This window comes from Muntiacus reevesi, chromosome 7 (genome assembly GCF_963930625.1).
Source record: "Muntiacus reevesi chromosome 7, mMunRee1.1, whole genome shotgun sequence".
Classification (NCBI taxonomy): Eukaryota; Metazoa; Chordata; class Mammalia; order Artiodactyla; family Cervidae; genus Muntiacus; species Muntiacus reevesi.
This window is the reverse complement of record NC_089255.1, coordinates 68,824,510-68,843,465: the sequence shown is the minus strand read 5'-3', so window position 1 is coordinate 68,843,465 and position 18,956 is coordinate 68,824,510. Positions and strand designations below refer to the sequence as shown.

The window sequence follows — 18,956 nt, the reverse complement described above, 5'->3', positions numbered from 1 at the left end:
CCTACAGAAGGATGACATGTCCTTGCCCCTGTGAACTCGGGAGTGGTAATGTGATCTGTGTAGGCCAAAGGAACGTGTGCTGAAGTGACATGTGTCATTTCCAAGCATAAGCTTAGAGCCTGAGAAGTTCACCATGTCTCTCTTTCCTCTGCCACCAGGTCTGAGCCTTGCTCTTGAGTAGACGATGGCACAGTGCAGAACCACAGCTGATCCACAGCGGACATGCAGCATCAATAATAGAGAGGCCACTGAGGTTTTGCTATCACAGGATAAACTAGCCACAGATGACCAGGACAGCCATTAACACTGATCCCTTCCACTTCTCTTTTCACTTTCAATCCCTCCTGACCACTCACCTTCGCCAAGAGGTCTTCCCTGACCACCCTCCTCATCTGTCACCTACTATATCCCACAACAGTCACACACAACCTATACAGAGGTATGTATGCTTCTTGCCTTGGTGCATTACACCTCTCATTAAACTATGGAAACCGGAAGCAATTTGGGAGCAGGTTCTAATTTTCCATTTTGAACCTCCTCACTAACATCTAGAACAGAGTTCTGCGTGCAGTGGAAATGGGAGAGGGTAGAGATTCCTGAAACACTGCAAAATATTCAACATCCTCAAGGGTAAACATGCTGCCAGGCGTCACCTCTTTTCTTTCCCAACCAAGTCTGGTTGGTAATCCGGCTCATTAATCCACTCAGGAGGCCAGAACTCAAACATCAGGTTCATAGTATTAATACTCTCCCTTCCTGGTTTATCTCGTAAGAGAAGCTTATAGGTGAATTTTGGTTCATCACATCTGGAATGACGCAAGCAGTTCAGTCACTATCCCTGAAGGGCAGTGACACAGCCTGCAATGTAAGACACGTAAAATGACAGCAGTCCCTAGTATCTGCTGAACAACATAAATGGTCTGCTTAGAACTAACTCCACTACAAAACGTCAGACGCGATCAAAGGAGGAGAGAGTCTCGTGTAATACTCATTGAGGACCTAAGAAGGGGCAGGCACTGGGCCATTCCCACCCTGCGTGATTCTCATTTAAACGTTACATCAAACCTAGCAAGTGATTTTTCCCCTTCCACTTTCCAGAATACAGACTCAGAAAAGTCATAAGCTTTTTCCCTACTGATACAGACAATAAAGTCAGAGCAGTAATGTGAACCAAAGTTTTCCTAATGTCCATGCCAGTGCCCTTGACCATATCATAATATCCTCTGAAACGCAGACTGGAAAGCAGATGCTTTCTACTTTGCAGCATGCTTGAGAAGCTAAGTTGCAGAGAGCACCTACATCTCTTGATGAGTGGGCCCTACATAGATATGTCTCTCACTTCAGTATAGTGGATTTCAAAATATGATAGCATCTATAAAAAGTTTCCCACAATAGTTATTATTGCAATCCTATCATTAGGCTAATTAATGATACTCTACTTAAGTAATAATGTCTTTCATCCAAGGATCAAGGACACAGAGACAGCTGACTAATTTTTTAAGACACTAATACTACACACTGGGAGTGGCAGGAAGTGTGAGGGAATCCCAGGGGGTGTCGGATGAAGAAAATATTTGTGCACACAAGCATCTCAGGCTGGGATGGGGAGGAACTAGAAAGGGCAACTTAGGATGCAATAGGGCTGCATATTCGAAGACCTGAAGGTCTAAATCTCTCCATTTGAAAGAGACACGTGCACCCCAATGTTCATCGCAGCACTGTTTATAATAGCCAGGACATGGAAGCAACCTAGATGCCCATCAGCAGACGAATGGATAAGAAAGCTGGGGTACATATACACAATGGAATATTACTCAGCCATTAAAAAGAATACATTTGAATCAGTTCTAATGAGATGGATGAAACTGAAGTCCATTATATAGAGTGAAGTAAGCCAGAAAGATAAACACCAATACAGTATACTAACGCATATATATGGAATTTAGAAAGATGGTGACGATAACCCTATATGCAAGACAGAAAAAGAGACACAGATGTATAGAACAGACTTTTGGACCCTATGGGAGAAGGCAAGGGTGGGATGATCTGAGAGAATAGCATTGAAGCATGTACATTATCAAGTGTGAAACAGATCGCCAGTTCAGGTTGGATGCATGAGACAAGTGCTTGGGGCTGGTGCACTAGGACGACCCAGAGGGATGGGATGGGGAGGGAGGTGGGAGGGGGGTTCAGGATGGGGAACACATGTAAATCCATGGCTGATTCATGTCAACGTATGGCAAAAACCACTACAATATTGTAAAGTAATTAACCTCCAACTAATAAAAATAAATGAAAAAAAATTTTTTTTTAAATCTCTCCATTTAAGCAGCAGCAAATCCTCTTAGGTAGTGATGCTGCCCTTTTCTTTCTTCTCTATGGGCTCAGTGCTGATAGTTGGAAAGCAGATGGGGGCCGTTTCACCAAAGAAAGGCAAGATCGTGTCCAACCAAACCATTCACATCCTCTCCCTTCCCTCCGGCTCCCAACCACCCCTGAGATGAAGTCTGAGACTCACCACGAGTTCGCTGAACATGACATCCAGCTCCTCCACAGGGGGCATGGGTAACGCTGGCTCCATGGTCTGAAGCGCAAAGTTGCTATCATTTCGCAGCCGATATGTGATTTCTGGGTGATCATTGTTTCGGAAACAGCAGAAGATGAATGAAATCCCCCGTCCACCTCTCTTCCTTGGGGCCATAGCTGAATTTTGTTTTACTTCTTGACTGATTAAACTCTGCCAAAAGAGGACATAATAGAGTTAAGAATACAAACTGGATAATATATACACATTTCAAGACAGACCAATTCACGAAAGAGCCCCATGTACTGAAGGCAAGGTCAGAAGGAGCTGACAGCTGGAGACAACGTCCGTAGGACATAGAGGACAAGCCCAAGAGGGTCTGGGGGCCAGCTGAGCAGAGAGCACATGTTCTTCTAATCACATGTTGAATGTTTCCTATGACCGACTGCTGAGCAAACAGCACCACCCCAGCCACCCTACGCCCCGGCATTTGCTCCAATCACACTGGGTTCTGGCCATGCTTTGCACATCACCTGTTCTTTCTTGCCAACCCATACTGGTATTGTTACCCTCTGCAGTTATGACCTTCTCTTCCTTGCCATCTAGAAGACTTCTTACTCATCCTCTAGGGTTTAATTGCAATTTCTCCTTTACCATCCTCAAGTAGAAGTAATAATATATATGCTAAGGCACATCTACCTATTCTAGTTCTTGTCACAGTCTAAGTTCCTTAGCAGTGTGTCTTCAAATTAGACCAGGATAACTAAAAGCAGGAGGGAGGGACTCTGTATCAAGCAACTTGGTGGCCCCAGTGCTCCACGCAGCACCAAGAGACAGAGGGCACCTGGTTAATGGTTACTGTGTTGAATAAATTCATAGCAAATGGGGAGTGACTTAATACGAGCTAGGAGGGTCAGAGATTTCCAAACAGAAAAGATCAAATAAGTTCACTGACAGAGATGGTTGACTAAATTACAGTATACTCACATAAGAGAACCTAACACATTCACTAAAAAGAACAAGGCATCTGTGCATGTAGATATGGAAAAAAAAAATGCTCAAGATGCTATGTGATATGTATACTATATACTACAGGATTGCATATTTTAAAGCACTTATAAATACATGTAAGAAATGTCATCAGCAGTAACCTCCAAAATAAAGAGAGGGGATTGGAGAACTACTTTTCACTTCATATCCTTTCAAATTTGAATTTTTACCATAAAAACACTGCAGAATTTTAACCACTGCACAGTCTTTTTCAAGTCACAATTATGTGTATTATCCTAGAAAAATGTCTAAGTTATACTTCAAGTGAAAAAATGCAACTAAAAGAATAATGTGTATAACATGTCCCATAATGTCTTTTTAAAACGATCTTACACAAAAACCTAAATAATTTACATGTAAATACATAGCAAAAGGCCTGGAAAGATACACAGCAATTTCCTAACTCTGAGAGATGAGAAGGATGGGGAATAGGCAAGAATGAAAACATACTTTCTGTGAGATATACATATATATGTATAAATATATATATATATACACATTTATGATGAGAGTACATTCATGTATAACTCCTGTAGATTGTTAATTTTTAAAGAGAGATGGGGTTGAAAAGGGGAAAAAAAAGGCGGACTATGAATTGACCCTTGGTGATCTGGAAGGGCAGAGGAGGAGAGCTACATCTGTGCCGGGAAGAAGTGGGAAACACAGGCATGGAGTCCAGGGAGGAGCCACAGGGATGAGCGTGCAGAGGAGGGCTGGTGTGGAGAAGACGCAGTCCAGGTTGAGAGTCTGGATTTGCCCCATGAGCAATTTCGAGTCATACTTAAATGCCCCACCCATCCTACTCTACTTTCATAAAAAAAAAAGTAGAGAAAGCAGACGTGGTTGGGCCTTGATGACTCTCACAGTTCAGAGCTGGGGGCAGGTGACCTTGCTGGAGGAGCTGCAGTGACCGCGGAGCACCAGAGAGTGCACTGCAGATGATCAGACAATGCACTCACGTCCCCGACCAGAAAAAAACGCAGCACTGCTGAGACAGAGCTCACACTACGGCAGGCACTTCTTGAGATGGAAGAGAAAACCTGAGGGGGAGGCAGAGGCCCGCAACTATCCTCTCAAATGATTTCTAGGGGCAGCTCCATAGCAACAGGGTCAGGCCCCCCATCCCCAGACTGAATTTAAAACCAATGGGAAGAAGCTATAAGGAAACATAAGGAAGAATTTTCCAAAGTCTATGGTTGGGGTAGGATGGAAGTGAGGAGTCCCTGGCTCCACTGTCTTCAGACTAGAGTTACCTGTTAGAAATGCCTAAAAGGTAAGGTACTCCAACTCTCAGATGGGAGAGGGGAGAGAAATCAGAGATTTTCAGTAGGTGTTGATTTGAGCCTCTCACTCCAGCTTCAATTTCAGCAGCTCTGCTTTTATCCTTTTGGATATTGACTTATTATCTTATAAAAACATCCTGTGGCTACTCACTGCAATTATGAGAACATGCAAAGGCCACACAACAGCCTCTGGCTTCTGACTGCCCCCTCCGCCCACCCCCATCATGTAGCGCTCTTTGTATGAATCACTGCACTTCAACTATACTGGCCATGGTGACTCCTGCCTCAGCGCCTTTGCATCCGCCACATCCTTGATCCACGTCCTTGACAAGCATGTTCTGGCCACACCTGTCCATGCCTGATTCTTCTTGTCATTTAGGTCTCAGCATGAATTTCACTTTCTCAGGAAGTCAACCCAACCACTGTATCTGCCACAGTCCTGTGCAATGCTCCCGTCACTCTCTCTCTTTACCCTGTTTGAAGTTCTTCAGGGCAAGTATCACCATTTCAAATTATCCTATGTGGTTATTTCATGGGGCAGGGACCTTGCACATATTGTTCACTGCTGTGCCCTCAGTACATAATACTACATGGGACACATGTATATGTCTCACATATTTAACTAGAAGAACAGTTGACTTTTACATAAAATTTCATTTAAACAAAGGATGCTATTTTTTAAAAAAAATGTTTAGACTATGAGGCATGGGGATGCAAGTCAAGGAGTCCTGAAGCTTTAACTCCAAGATAAAATTTAAATTAAATTTTATTTAATTAATTAATTTAATTATTTAATATTTAAAAAATAAAAAACAAATGTATCCATACATTATTTACACAACTAAAAATAAAAGTGTACACACAAAAGACCAGAAGCAAGTGTGTTGACATTTAACAATGGTTAATTCTGCATAATGAAGAAAGGGATGAACTTTGAACTTTGTTCTTGTTAAGTTTTAAAAGTAAAACCCAACTAATGGACTTATGGTGTCTCTTTCAAATTAGAGAATCCAATTCTAGAATCTGTCACCAGTTTTTCTTGATTGTGTAATTAATACAATGATGCAAACTTGGGTGAAAATTCTCATCAATAACTATAACTTGCAAACACTTCTAGAGAAAAACCCTCCACTCACTTTAAGGGATAGTGGCCTCCGAAAGCTAGCAACTGTAAGTCTCTGAGTTGGGAAGGGAGAAAAGAGGTTAAGAGCAAAGTATCTGTCACAAAGGCTATATGATGACCTAACCGACTCTGGAATAAAGACTTCACCGAGACACCTAATATTTCATTCTGTTGAAGCAGACATCTCCTGGCTTAGGGAGTACCTGTACAAAGTCCTATGAGCCATACGCAGTTCCTCGGATTCCCCTGATAAATGTGTATTAGTATCTACTATATACCAGGCATGACAGCAGGTACCTAAGGATACAGAAAGGAAGTGGTCATTAGGAGCTTCTAATCTGGTGGGAGAGAGAGCTTGAGGGTGCTTAGCTGCTCCGTCATGTACAACTCTTTGCGACCCCATGGACTACAGCCCACTAGGCTTCTCTGTCCATGGGATTCTCCCAGCAAGAATACTGGAGTAGGTTGCCATGCCCTCTTCCAGGGGATCTTCCCGACACAGGGATTGAGACCACATTTCCTGTGTCTCCTGCACTGCAGGCAAATTCTTTACCCACTGAGCCATTGAGGAAGCCCCAAGAGAGAGTAGTGCTCCAATTAATTACAACAAAATTAATATGACATATCATATAGTATGTGCTATGTAATAAAGAGGAACACTGTAGGGAGGAAACTGGTCCCTGATGCTTGTGTGGAATTTTGACAGATATTAGAAAGCAGGGCACTTAGACAGACTGAATAGTGCACACAAAAGCATGAGTTGGGAAGGGGCAAGGAGTACACAGGAAGTGAGAGGGGGTACACACAGCACAGCTGATACAACATCTTCTGAGAGCTGAGCCCTGGAGGGTCTCATTTCTTTACTCAAAACCCACCAATGGCTCCCCAACACCATTCTGAATTGGCTTTCAGTGCATCATCAAATCCGATTCCAGCTCACTGCTTCTGTTTTTTGTACTTCCTTAAAAGCATCCTAAGGACTTTCCTGGTGGTCCAGTGGTTAAGATTCCATGCTTCCAACACAGGGGGTGTGGGTTTCATCCCTGGTCAGGGAACTAAGATCCCACATGCCAAAAAAAATTAAAAACATAAAAAAATAAGATAAAAAGTATCCTACACTTAGCCAACAGACAGTTTTCCATGCCCCGTAAATAAATTGTCTTCTATCCAGGTGGTCCACTCATTCCCTCTGCCCTTCTCTTTGTCAACTGTATCCCCAGGCTGACAGTACCAGTCGTGAGAGCACTCAATGCAGTAAGCCTCATCCACTGCTGGTGGCAGATGAAATCTGGTTCAACATTTCCAAAGGGCAATTTACCAAGGACCTAAAATGGTCACAATTTTTGACTGAGAGTTTCTACTTCATATTCTAAGGGAATATTCAAAGATACAATCAAAGGAGTTTTCACAAAAGTTATCAAACCATGATCTTTAAGAGCAAATAGATGTTAGTGATAGAGAATTATGTGAAGAGTAAATAAGTTATGGTACAACTAGTTGGCAGACCACAATCCAATCCTTTGAAACATAATTTTTAATACAAGGATATGTCATACAGCACAGGGGATATAGCCAATATTTTATAAAAACTATGAAAGGAATATAATCTATAAAAATTCTGAATCACTGTTATATACCACAACTAATATTGCAAATCAACTATAATTTAAAACATTAAAAAGTATATTTAATGACATGCAAATACTTAGAATATATGAAATAAAGAATAGGTAGGTATACACTGTCTCATTTATGTACAAAATATATATATATGCATATATATATATATATGAGCAGGGGGCAAGGACAAGAGAAATACACCAAAATATGAGCTACAGTTAGCTCATGTCAGCTGTATGGATTACTTTTAAAAAACCCCAAAAGTCTTGTATTCTCCAGTTGTTCTCACAATTAAGATATCTACTTTCATAGTTGATAGAACAGGATAAGACACCACTTTATATGACTATTTATGTGACAGAGGAGGGGAAATGTGTATGCAAAAATGTTCCTATCAAAAGCTTCTAAGTTATGGTGATCTACATATCAGCTTCTCAAACTATCTGTGGTGAAGGATGGTTTTCTCACCAATCTGTTACAAACATATTTTTGTAAAATATAGTACAAAATTTCAGCAATGTCAAATTGCTCCAAGGCTCCCTCAAAGTGTGCAATTCTTGCCTTTTGTTAACCAGCACGGGTAGGCAGCAATGGCACTGATGTACACCAGGAGATGGGAAATAAGACTTTATCAAACTGTAAGTGCTTATGCTTATCTCTTGTGTGTGTCTTCAGGGCAGGAACCACATTCCATTCAAATGTCCTACATACCCTCCGACTCCCAGTCCCTGAAACTGAAGATTGTTCACAGGCTCCTGTCCAGGTCTGACTATACACACACGAGTGTATGAGGGACTGTGGGAGGCAGTGTTCGGGCTATTCAGAGACAAGGTTAAGAACCAAAAGCAGGTGAAGACCAGCTCACAGAGGGCCACAGGACCAGGCTCGGCCCTCAAGTTCACTGGCAGGCAGTCTTGGCCCTGTTAGCATTTTGAGATCTCCACGATGAACAGTCAACAGGTACGGTAATTTGTGGTCTGGGTTTTTCTTTCCCCACTGAAAAGTCAACTCCATAGGAGAAAGCGCCCATGGCGCGTGCTGCACAGCCTCACATGTGTAGGAGGGCAACCAATGTATTTGAGAAATGAATAAAGAGGGCAGTTACTTTACTTTAGCATTTTACAAGTTGTTTCACTTAAACCTAAATTATGTCAATACTACATTCTGGTGATATTGAAGAGGGGCACAGAGGAAACAATAAGATCTAAAAAAAGTCCGTCCAAAGCATTTTTCAAGTTAAAAAAAAAATGCCAACAGTTCTATAAACAAAAGAATATTAAGGAGTCTTGGGCTAGTTTCTAAGATGAGTAATAAGATATACAGCCTATTACATCTCAGGACCTAATTGAAGTCATTTTAATAAGGACAAATACTGCCTTTGATAGATGATTTGTGTTTAAAAGTCTCAGTAAAGCCCAAAGACCAAGTTTTTATGCTGGCTCCTCTGTGGAACCCCAAATCTAAGGTCCTCCACGAAACCCATCCTTAAACTGTAGATGATGGCAAAACTCCGAGATTTCCAACAAACCCTTTTTAATGCATTTGTTTGGCGCTCCACTGTTATGAGCCTAGTTTCTTAGAGATTGACCAAAACAGGAAGCAAAAGTAATCATTCCACTTGACTTCTCAGTGGCAGTTGGCACTTCCAGCCACCTCTCTTAACTGCTCTAGCACTTTATTAATGAGTGATCCCAACAACTGTCTGTGCACAAGATTCCAGAAGCGCATTCACACCCATCACTTCTTTCCATCATCGCCACTTGACAGATGAAATTTACGAGAAGGCTTGGGAGGGAGTGGGGCAATTAGGAACAGAGTCCTTTAAGAGAGATTTGATTTGCTGGTGAAGGTAAAGAGATGCTTATTGGGAAGAGCCTAACTGTTGGGAGTGGGGTAGAGAAGCTTGCAGAGGTCAGAGGACAGGTTGCTTAACTCAGCTGGAATCCAGTTCCCACCCTCTCTAATCTCAAGGCCTTTCTCTCGTCTCTCACCTGAATGACCATGACAGCTTCTTAACTCTTCTTCCTGATCCCAGTCTAGGGGTTGACAAACCTTTTCAGAAAAGGGCCAGAGAGTAAGTATTTTAGGCTTTGTAGGCCATTAAGCCTCTATCACAACTGCTTAAGCCTGCCACATCATGAAAGCAGTCAGACACCTCTGACAAGGGTATGTCTTTTGTCAATAAAACTTTACTTGTGGACACTAAGACTGAATTTTATGTAAGTTTCTCATGACACAAATATTTATGTTAAACCATTTAAAAATGTGGATACCATTCTTACCTCATGGAACATACAAGAATAGGTGGTAAGCCCATGTGAGCCTGTGGGCTGAGGGCTGCCCTAGTCCATCATGTTTATCTATTTAATTCATTCAGTCCAATGGTCATCAAGTATCAATTAGGTACCAAACACTATGCTAGGCACTAAAGAAAAAGGGATGAAAGTAAAAGAAAATGCCTTTAGGGAGCTTATTTCATTTGAAGAAAGCAGCGGGGGGGGGGGGGGAATCAAGTGAAGTAAAACATAATTACTATTTTTGATTAGTATTATAGGGGATGCAAGAAGAAAATGAAAGAAAATGGTGGTGATGGTGTTGGTGGGAGGGGACAGCTACTTTAGCAACTGTGATCTGAGAGGCGGGCATTTAAACTGAGGCCTGACGGATAAATGGGACCAGCTCTGCAATGTGTCAGGGAAGAGGACTCCAGGCTGCAAGAGTGAGCAGATGCCCAGGGCAGGTGGAGACCTCGGCACATTTGAGTCAGGAAGGAAGATAAGTGGGGCTGGAGCACAGTGGGCAACAGGAGTGCCGTTGAGAGAGACGAGGCGGCAGGGGGCAGGGGCCCAGACCCTAGGGCTTCGTACAGCGGAGTCAGGGGTCTGGGATTTATTCTCAGCACATCATAAATCCGACTTGTCACTTAGCTCTGCAGTGTCTCCTGGATGTGGGCCAACTTCCTGGGCTGGACCACAGGACCCTCCATGGCCTGCCATTGCCTCTATTTCTACCTCTCCTCCCACACTCTGAACGCTGTACACCCCACGCCCAGGCCACTGTCCGCAGCAGTAGTTTCACCTCCAAGCCCATCTCTCCACAGTCCCGTTAGCCTAGGTGTTCTCTTCCTTCTTTACCTATTCTCCACTTACCAGTCAAGACCTAATCCAGTACTGCTACTTTTATGAGCCTTAAATGTCCCAAGGCGATCACACATTTCTTTACACACCACCAGCATCATATACATAGTTGAGTCTTTTTTTTGTTGCTTTTTTTAAAAATTCATGTCTGTTTCCCCCATGAAACTATAAGATCCTGAAGTCAGGGCCCAAGTTTCATTCAGTCCCTGGCACACAGTATATTCACAATGTTTGTCGAATGCAAAAGCACATATGCCTTAGTGAACAGATGGTCTCATCTCTGAACTTCAGCAGGGCGCGACTGGGTGTTCTTCCCACAGTTGCCTCTAGATCTGCTTTTCACCACAGCCAAAGCATTTGAAGGCAATCAGATCACCAAGTGCTTTTTAGCTACTTGTCAAGATTTTTGATGCTGACAGGAGCCCCACAAACAGACTTCATTCTCGGGGGAAGGTGTTTACAGCTTCCTTAGAGTGAGAAATTTCTCTCTGGCTGAACTAGCTGGTACTTGGTTTTTCTCCCCATCCTCAAGGAAGCACCACTGGAAACAGACTTGCTGATAGAATCTTACAGACATTTTCCACACTCCTTACTTTCAGTGAACACTTCGCCCAAGATGTATGCACTTACTCAGTTCTCATACGTGAACCTCATCAACAGGCCAGACTCCGTGTGAGGTGTTCAAGAAATAGATGAAAAACCCTCAGAGATCAGGGAGGTCACACCTAGTTGGGACATTTAGGGAGCAGTGAAGTTGGTCTTTTTCTACTGAAGAGAAAATGTGCAGTTAATGAAACCAGGGACCTGGGTTTGTACATCTTGGCCCCCTTTTAATCAGATGAGCCTGAGGGAAAGGACTGATTCCACCATTTCAGCTGGGCCCTCAACCAGAACACATCTCCTCATCTAAGCTTCTGGCACGCTGCAGAGGCGAAGAGGGCACTTCTGGGACATCCAATGCGCAACCCATCTACAACATTCCATGACTACTGCTATGCCGTGCACAAGGAAGCAATTAAAAAGCTACTTACGATTCTGGAGCAGGTGCATTTTGCTTAGCAAAGAATCAGAAATGCAATCCATCTGTGGCCTATCTCAGACTCATTTGTACTGCTCTTTACCAAAACAAACAAAACTCTCAATGTGATAACAGAAAAAAATAAGGGCCAAATTTTCAGGAATGTTGATGATTATGATGACTGAAAAAAACAAAACCACTAGAGAACAAACAGTCCACAAGAAAACCCCCTTCAGTAGTTTTCCTTTGATAATGCCAAGTCACAATACATACGTAACACGGAAAGTTTGTTTTCCACAAAGCTACACACAAACAGTACCCAACATATGGGGGAAAGTGGAAGGTCATGTTGACAAATAGATTTACACTGATACAAACATCATTCTGGGCTTTCCCGGTGGCTCAGATGGTAAAGAATCTGCCTGCAATGTGGGAGACGCGGGTTCAATCTCTGGGTTGGGAAGATCCCCTGGAGAAGTGAATGGCAACCCACTCCAGTATTCTTGCCTAAAGAATTCCATGGACAGAGGAGCCTGGTGAACTGCGGTCCATGAGGTCACAAAGAGTCAGACATGACTGGGCGACTAACACTTTCACATTTTCATACATCATTCTAACTGGCTCATCAGGGACTCGTGCCACACATTTACAAGATGGCTGAGGTTACCACTGACTAAGTTATCAACATTTTCCTCTAATCAAAGTGGTTACAAGGGAAACAGCTTACCTGCTCAAGGAAGGGAAAAAAGGAGATGGTGAGCTCCTGTCTTCCATCAGCTTAGTTAAGGAGTTGAGAGTGTCTGCATGCACACATGAAGCGCAGTGGGGACTGTGTATTTCAGCCCCATGTCTATTATTTTAATCAAGATGGAGAGTATTTCACATTTAATTCTCCAATTATCCTTTCCCCAATAAAAAATTGTCATTGTTTATTACAAATGGTTTCTGGAATTTCAGAAACAATGTCACACGCATGAAAAGGACAAGAAAAAAAAAATTATGCCCCAAGAGCATTTTGAAGAGAAAAGTCAAGAGAACCCTCAGTTTTAATCATGGAACCTATTATTTTCAGAGCTGCAGTTTACCTCACATTTTGCAGAGGGCCTTGACATATGACTTGGGTCTCAGCAACATGTTAATGTTAACCCAAATTCTCTTATCAGCAAGAATGTGAAAGGGAAAAATGGCTTTGCTTCTTTCCTTGGCCATCTCTCTCCTCTCTCACATTCCTCATGTCTGGTTTCATTTCCCAAGAACACCAGATGCCAAGTACTATTTGGAGCTTTAAAAAATAATGAGACGCAGTCTAAAGGTTGTAGGAGAAACCTTTGAAAGAGAATGTGCTTTCCCTGTAAGTTTCAACATCCTCTGCACCGGGAAACGGAAAGGGCGTTTCTAGCGTGTCCAGTGGAGGGACAGCCCTTCCCACAGACTTGGTCCCCAAAGGATGTTCTAATAGGCCACTTCTTGGATGGCTCCTGGAAATTCACCCAGCAGTCAGTCCTCTCAACCCAGTGACTTTTCTGAGACAAGAGAAGAACAATGAGGGCACCCCACCATGGATGGAGAAACCAAAATCCAAACATTCAAATAATGCACAGGGATCCTGAGAATACTTCCTGTCCACTGTGTAAACAGGGCAGCAAAAGCCCAGCACACTCCCTCCTCTATGTCTGCCTGTATCCGTGTAGGTGTTGGGGGGGGGGGGTAGTAATTACAGTGTTGGGGTGGGGGTGGGGGTGGTAGTAATTGCAAAGTGGAAGTCAGAACCAGTCCCCTTCCTTCCCTACTTCCTCCCGCGATAAGGGAGGAAGGAACGCAAGTGAAGTCCATGCACACCCTCAAACCAGACCAAGCTTCAACCAGCACATAATTAACAGCTTTATTCCAGGCCCAAGCCATGGCCTCCTGCCAGAAAACAACCCCTCCTCGTGTAAAGAGCAAAGGGAAGGACCTCCAGGTCTTCACCCTGAAAAGCTGGCAGTAACTACTCTGTCATGACTCAATACTTTAACCACGGGTTAGAGCATAAATCCCTAAAGCACATATAACACATATCTCGAGCTAGGAAGTTTGTGCCATTCACGTGACAGAAACTAGTCTGGAAGCCAGGACATCTCGTCTAGATCATCTGGGCGAAGAGCCAAACCAAGTGTCATAAGAGCTCCCCTTCAAACAAAGCGCAGCCTCGGTGGAGGGCCTGTGCCCGGGGCCTGCTGCCCTGTTGCTAGTCTGTGAGTAGAGTCAATAAACAAATTTAAATCCAAGCTGTAAGAAATGCAAATCATCTTCCACCCTTGAGTTTCTATCTCCCTGCCTCTCAGGGACCCACTCAGAGTCCATAAAGACAAATTTAAATGTGGGGGTTATATACAAGAAGCTACAACTCAACAGCCAGCTTTATCACATCAAAGCTCTCGACTATTCCGTGAGGCCAAGTTTTGCTTTCAGCGAATATGTAAAAGAATGCAACTTTCCTAAATCACCTAGCGGTTCTTTCAGCAACAGTATGACAGTAAGCTATCAGTCACCAGAAAAGAGTACTTGCTCATTTCAGGACACCAGCAATCACCTGCTGTCTATATGCTCTGGTCCTCTGCTGATCCTATTGAAGTAACCCCCAAAGGTCAGAGTCCTCACCACTACAGGTCAATCTTGTTATTTAGTTGTTCAGCTGTGTCTTTGGGACCCCGTTGACCGTAGCCTGCCAGGCTCCTCTGTTCATGGAATTTCCCAGGCAAGAATACTGGAGTCGGTTGCCATTTCCTTCTCCAGGGGATCTTCCCGACCTAATGATTGAACCAGCATCTCCTGCATTGGCAGGTGGTTTCTTTACTGCTGAGCCCCACAGGTCAATAAAGAACCTCATAATATGTCTCCCCATTGAAATGACCATACTTTAGGTACTTATGGTTTCAGATTTTCTCAAACAAGTAGCCAACCCTGTGTTGCCATCTACACAGAAAATGCAAATGACATTAAAAAGACCATCCTAAAAGAACAACAGTACTAGGCATTTTTGGAAACAATTTAAATAATCCCAATAAATTCTGAGAGAGAAGAGTGTGGACAGATATATACAGTTTACTCTTGGACAACAAAGGGGTGAGGGGCTATGATCCTCCACACTGTCGAAATTCCGAGTGTTATTTATGGTTGGCCCTCTGTATACTCAGCTCCCCCTGCATCCACGGTTCTGTACATGAGCATCTAACTAACTGCGGATCATTCAACACTGTTGTGTTTACTGTTGAAACAGCTCCATGGACAAGTGGACCTGCACAGTTCAAACCTGTATTGTTTGAGGGTCAACTGCACTTGGTTTCAACAATTATGTTTTGCAAATCTTCAAGCAAAGTTTCGTGTGATTTAGAGAGGATAAACTAGGGGTACTCTAAGCCAAGAATTCATGACACATCTTCCCAGTAGTGTTAAGTCCTTTTCCCCAGTGAAGCTATAAGATGTGGTCCTCTGGAAAAGTGACTATTGCTACTGACCCTCATAGCCCCAAACCAGACGCTGTTCAATCTCACTCCTTCTCAAACGACATTTTACCATCAAGGCCAAGTATGGGTATAATTTTTATTTCTACACAAGCCTCCATGGAAAATAACGTCTCTTGGCATTGTAGGGAAACTACAGGACTGAAGATTAAGAAATAAAAACTCGCCTAGAGGGTTTACATGTTTTCATGTTTCCTGAAAGCAAATTTTAAAACTCACTGATTACATTTCGTCTTTTCATGTTCTTCTAACTACTTTTATGCCAAGATCACAAGTGGAACAAGAGGAAATAAAACAAAACACCATGCAGAACAAAAGTTCTTGGTTAAAATTAGCCTCACTCTCTGGTAACTATTAAGAAACTCTCATCTTTTTCACGGTAAATGTAGCTTTTCAGTTAGGGGAAAACGGATGAGCAGATACAATATGACAGGCAGCCGTGGAGTCACGACCTGGGTTCAGATACCAGCGCAAACACTTTTTTTGGCTAGTGACTTTAAAAAAGACTTCAGCATCCTGAAGTCCTCTAATAAGTGTTTGATGGATTTTAAATGAACATCACAAAAGGAAGTGAGAACTACATTAAAAAGCTGGAAGGTGGGTTTATATTTGTTAGCTACTGTTTGGTGGAAATATGTTAACCAGATTCCTCTCCCTGACATTCCTCTGTGTATCAGCAGAACAAATTTCTGGAATGAGATGAATTTAATCTCTATAGGGTAGTTGTCACCACTAAATCAAGTGCTCTGCAGGTTAGTCAGCTTATCTGCAAATTGTGGGAAAGTCTCTGAGGGTTTGGGGGCAGCGTAGAAAAGGCATTAAAAAAATTAGCCTTCTTGTATATTTTGAAGCACTCAACAGATTTCATATTTTGATCTAACCACATACACAAAAGTTAACCACACAGAACAGCCAGCTGAGTCACTGCAACGATGCTGACATTTACAACACTGACCTGATTCCTCTTCACATTTTCTTCAATTACTGATCTCATCTATTTATTATTCTACTTGTGACATCCGAAGGCAGCCTGTCCACCCAGGGAAGTCATTGTGAACCGGTCACCAAGGTAGAAAACCTACTGCAAGCACCTGGGGCCACTGGCTTTCCCAGTGTTGCCTCAGAAAGAACATTCTGAACAAGTGTGAACACAGACACAGTTTGCCATTATAGGTGTGAAAAATGTTTATGCAAAGCTAAGTACACGGTGATTCTTGGGTTCCAAATTACAGTGTGGTGAGCTGTTTGCTAGATAGATGCTGAGTTTCTCCACACCCCTGCTGCTCTGAGGGGCTCATGTGGGGCCGGGCCAGCACCACACCTATGCTCGGGCTGTTACTAATGAGTCCTGCTCATGATGAGGAGGCAGCAGCCACCCAGAAACAACGAATCAGACGACGGAGTCACATTATGAAAACTGAAACTCCCTTCAAAAGAAGTACCCTACCCTTCATAAAAATTCTACCTATAAATTTTACATAATAATTCTTCAAGAGAGGTTTATGGAAAGATATCGTAAAAGCTTCCATGGAAGGCAAGTTCAGGTGTAGAAAGAAGATAGTAAAGAGGCACTGTGGCCTCCAAGTGTTCAGACCTTGTGTGGTTCTGGTGTGTGTGTGTGCATGTGTGTGTCAGTCATTCAGTCGTGTCCAACTGTTTGCAACCCCCTGGGCCTCCATCCACGCGATTTCCCAGGCAAGAACACTGGAGTGGGTTGCCATTTCCTTTTCCAGGGGATCTTCCCAACCCAGGGAACGAACCTGGCTCTCCTGCATTGCAGGCAGATTCTTTACCAGCTGAGCCACCAGGGAAGCCTGGCTCTGGGGAGTGCTGTTCTCAAATCATAACTGCCCAGCCCTCTGAGAGACGGGCATCCTTCTAATGATGAGAAGTAAAGGCAGGAATTTCATGCCCGCCTATGAAACTAATGTCCAAGACACAGTACTCAAAACACCTAAAGAAAAAAAGCTTTGACATAGGATTTCCCCAGTCTCCCTTCATGATAGGAACCTTCATAAGCACTTAGATGCACAACCTTCCAAAATCAGAACAAACATTTTTTATAACTGGGGTGGGAACAAGGCAGGTGAGGGAGAAGATCAATTTAAAAAAAAAAAAAGGCAACAAAAACCCCTCTGCCCAACAATAGGCCATCTAGTAATCACAGAAGGGGAAAATCAATTGTATCATGATCTGCCAGTATCTATTGTTGTTTCTAATGCACTTGCCCATTGATCCACAACTAAGAATTCCTAGATTCCATCAGTTTGTTTCAGTTCAGTCGCTCAGTCATGTTCAACCCTTTGCGACCCCATGGACTGCAGCACTGCACCTAGATTCCCCATGTAGGAATTAACCTACCTACATACTTACACATGAGCACAGAGAAATAGTAACAAGAAAGTTCACTATAACATTATGACAGAAAGAAAACAGGATTCATTACTTGTGATAGAGAATATCTAATGTCCTTCAAAGGGGGATTGTTTCAATAAATGTGGGAGCATCCACAGTATAAATCACTGGTTCTCATACTCTGATACTCAGGCTTTATACTACACCAATCATATGAAACTATCCAGTACTGGGGGCTTGGGTAATTTTTCAAATTTCATAGGTGATTCCAACGTGCAGGCAATTCTGAGAACTAGTATTATAGAATCTGGCTTCCCTTGTACCTCAGACAGCAAAGAATCTGCCTGCAATGCAGGAGACCTGGCTTTGGTCCCTGGGTAAGGCAGATTCCCTGGAGAAGGAAATGGCAACCCACACCATTTTTCTTGCCTAGAGAACTCCATGGACAGACCATGGGGTCACAAAGAGTCGGACATGACTAAGCAACTAACACACACATTATAGAATCCTACGCCTGGTTTCAAAGAATATGCTAGGTCCACAGATACTGACAAGGAAATATCTAACTTATTCAGAGAATAAGAAATTGATTGAAAAAAGAAATGGAGTTGAATAATACATATACGTCACCATTTGTCAAAACTGTGTTTGTAGCTACTCATAAGCACACACACACATATCCCTCCACCTTTATATATGTGAATGCATAGACATGCTTCCAGAATTGGAAATATTAATTTTAAAGTCGCTAAAGTATTTAGCCAAATGCTCGGCACATGGAAGATGCTCAATAAATGGTGGCTATTACTTCTATACGTGTCCAAGTTTGGGGGAGCCTACTGGAATAGCTTCAAGTGGATAATGGACTCATAAATGTATCATGCAAATTCAAGTTTTCTATTGAAAGTAGAAAGTCTGCAAGACTTCTCAATAAAACTCCATCAGAATTTTAAGTATATACCTGAATAACTTGTTAATAGTTATACCTATTCTTTTATTAAAAATTACAGCTTGCTTTCTGCATACCTTCAACCCATGCCCCAAAATGAGACAGCTTCATTGTCAATATTATATTGATTTGGAGTCGTTCTATGTCAGCCAACAAATCTGAAACTGTCAATGTAATGCTAGATGCAACCTTGATGAACACATAGAAGAAGAAAATGCCCAAGCCTGCAAGCACCAGCTATAGGAATAACAACATGACAAACTTAAAAAAAAAAAAAAAAAAAGTTTTGCTATAAATTCTGCAGACTACAAGAGGAAATTAAGAGAATTTCTGGTTCACTAAAGTCATTATGTTGAAACATCATTTGGTCACAGGGCTGGTTAGAAGAGAGGGT

General features: G+C 42.6%; 1 protein-coding gene across 1 annotated transcript in view; it reads right to left on the bottom strand.

Annotated features, from left to right (window-relative positions):
* The window catches only part of DAAM1 (dishevelled associated activator of morphogenesis 1), a 177,974-nt gene that overhangs the window by 102,502 nt on the left and 56,516 nt on the right, over positions 1-18,956 (bottom strand). The window contains exon 2 of the mRNA XM_065940564.1: positions 2,519-2,737. Coding sequence (XP_065796636.1) covers positions 2,519-2,701 — 183 coding nt within the window. The 5' untranslated portion in view covers positions 2,702-2,737. The remainder of the gene's footprint in view (positions 1-2,518; positions 2,738-18,956) is intronic.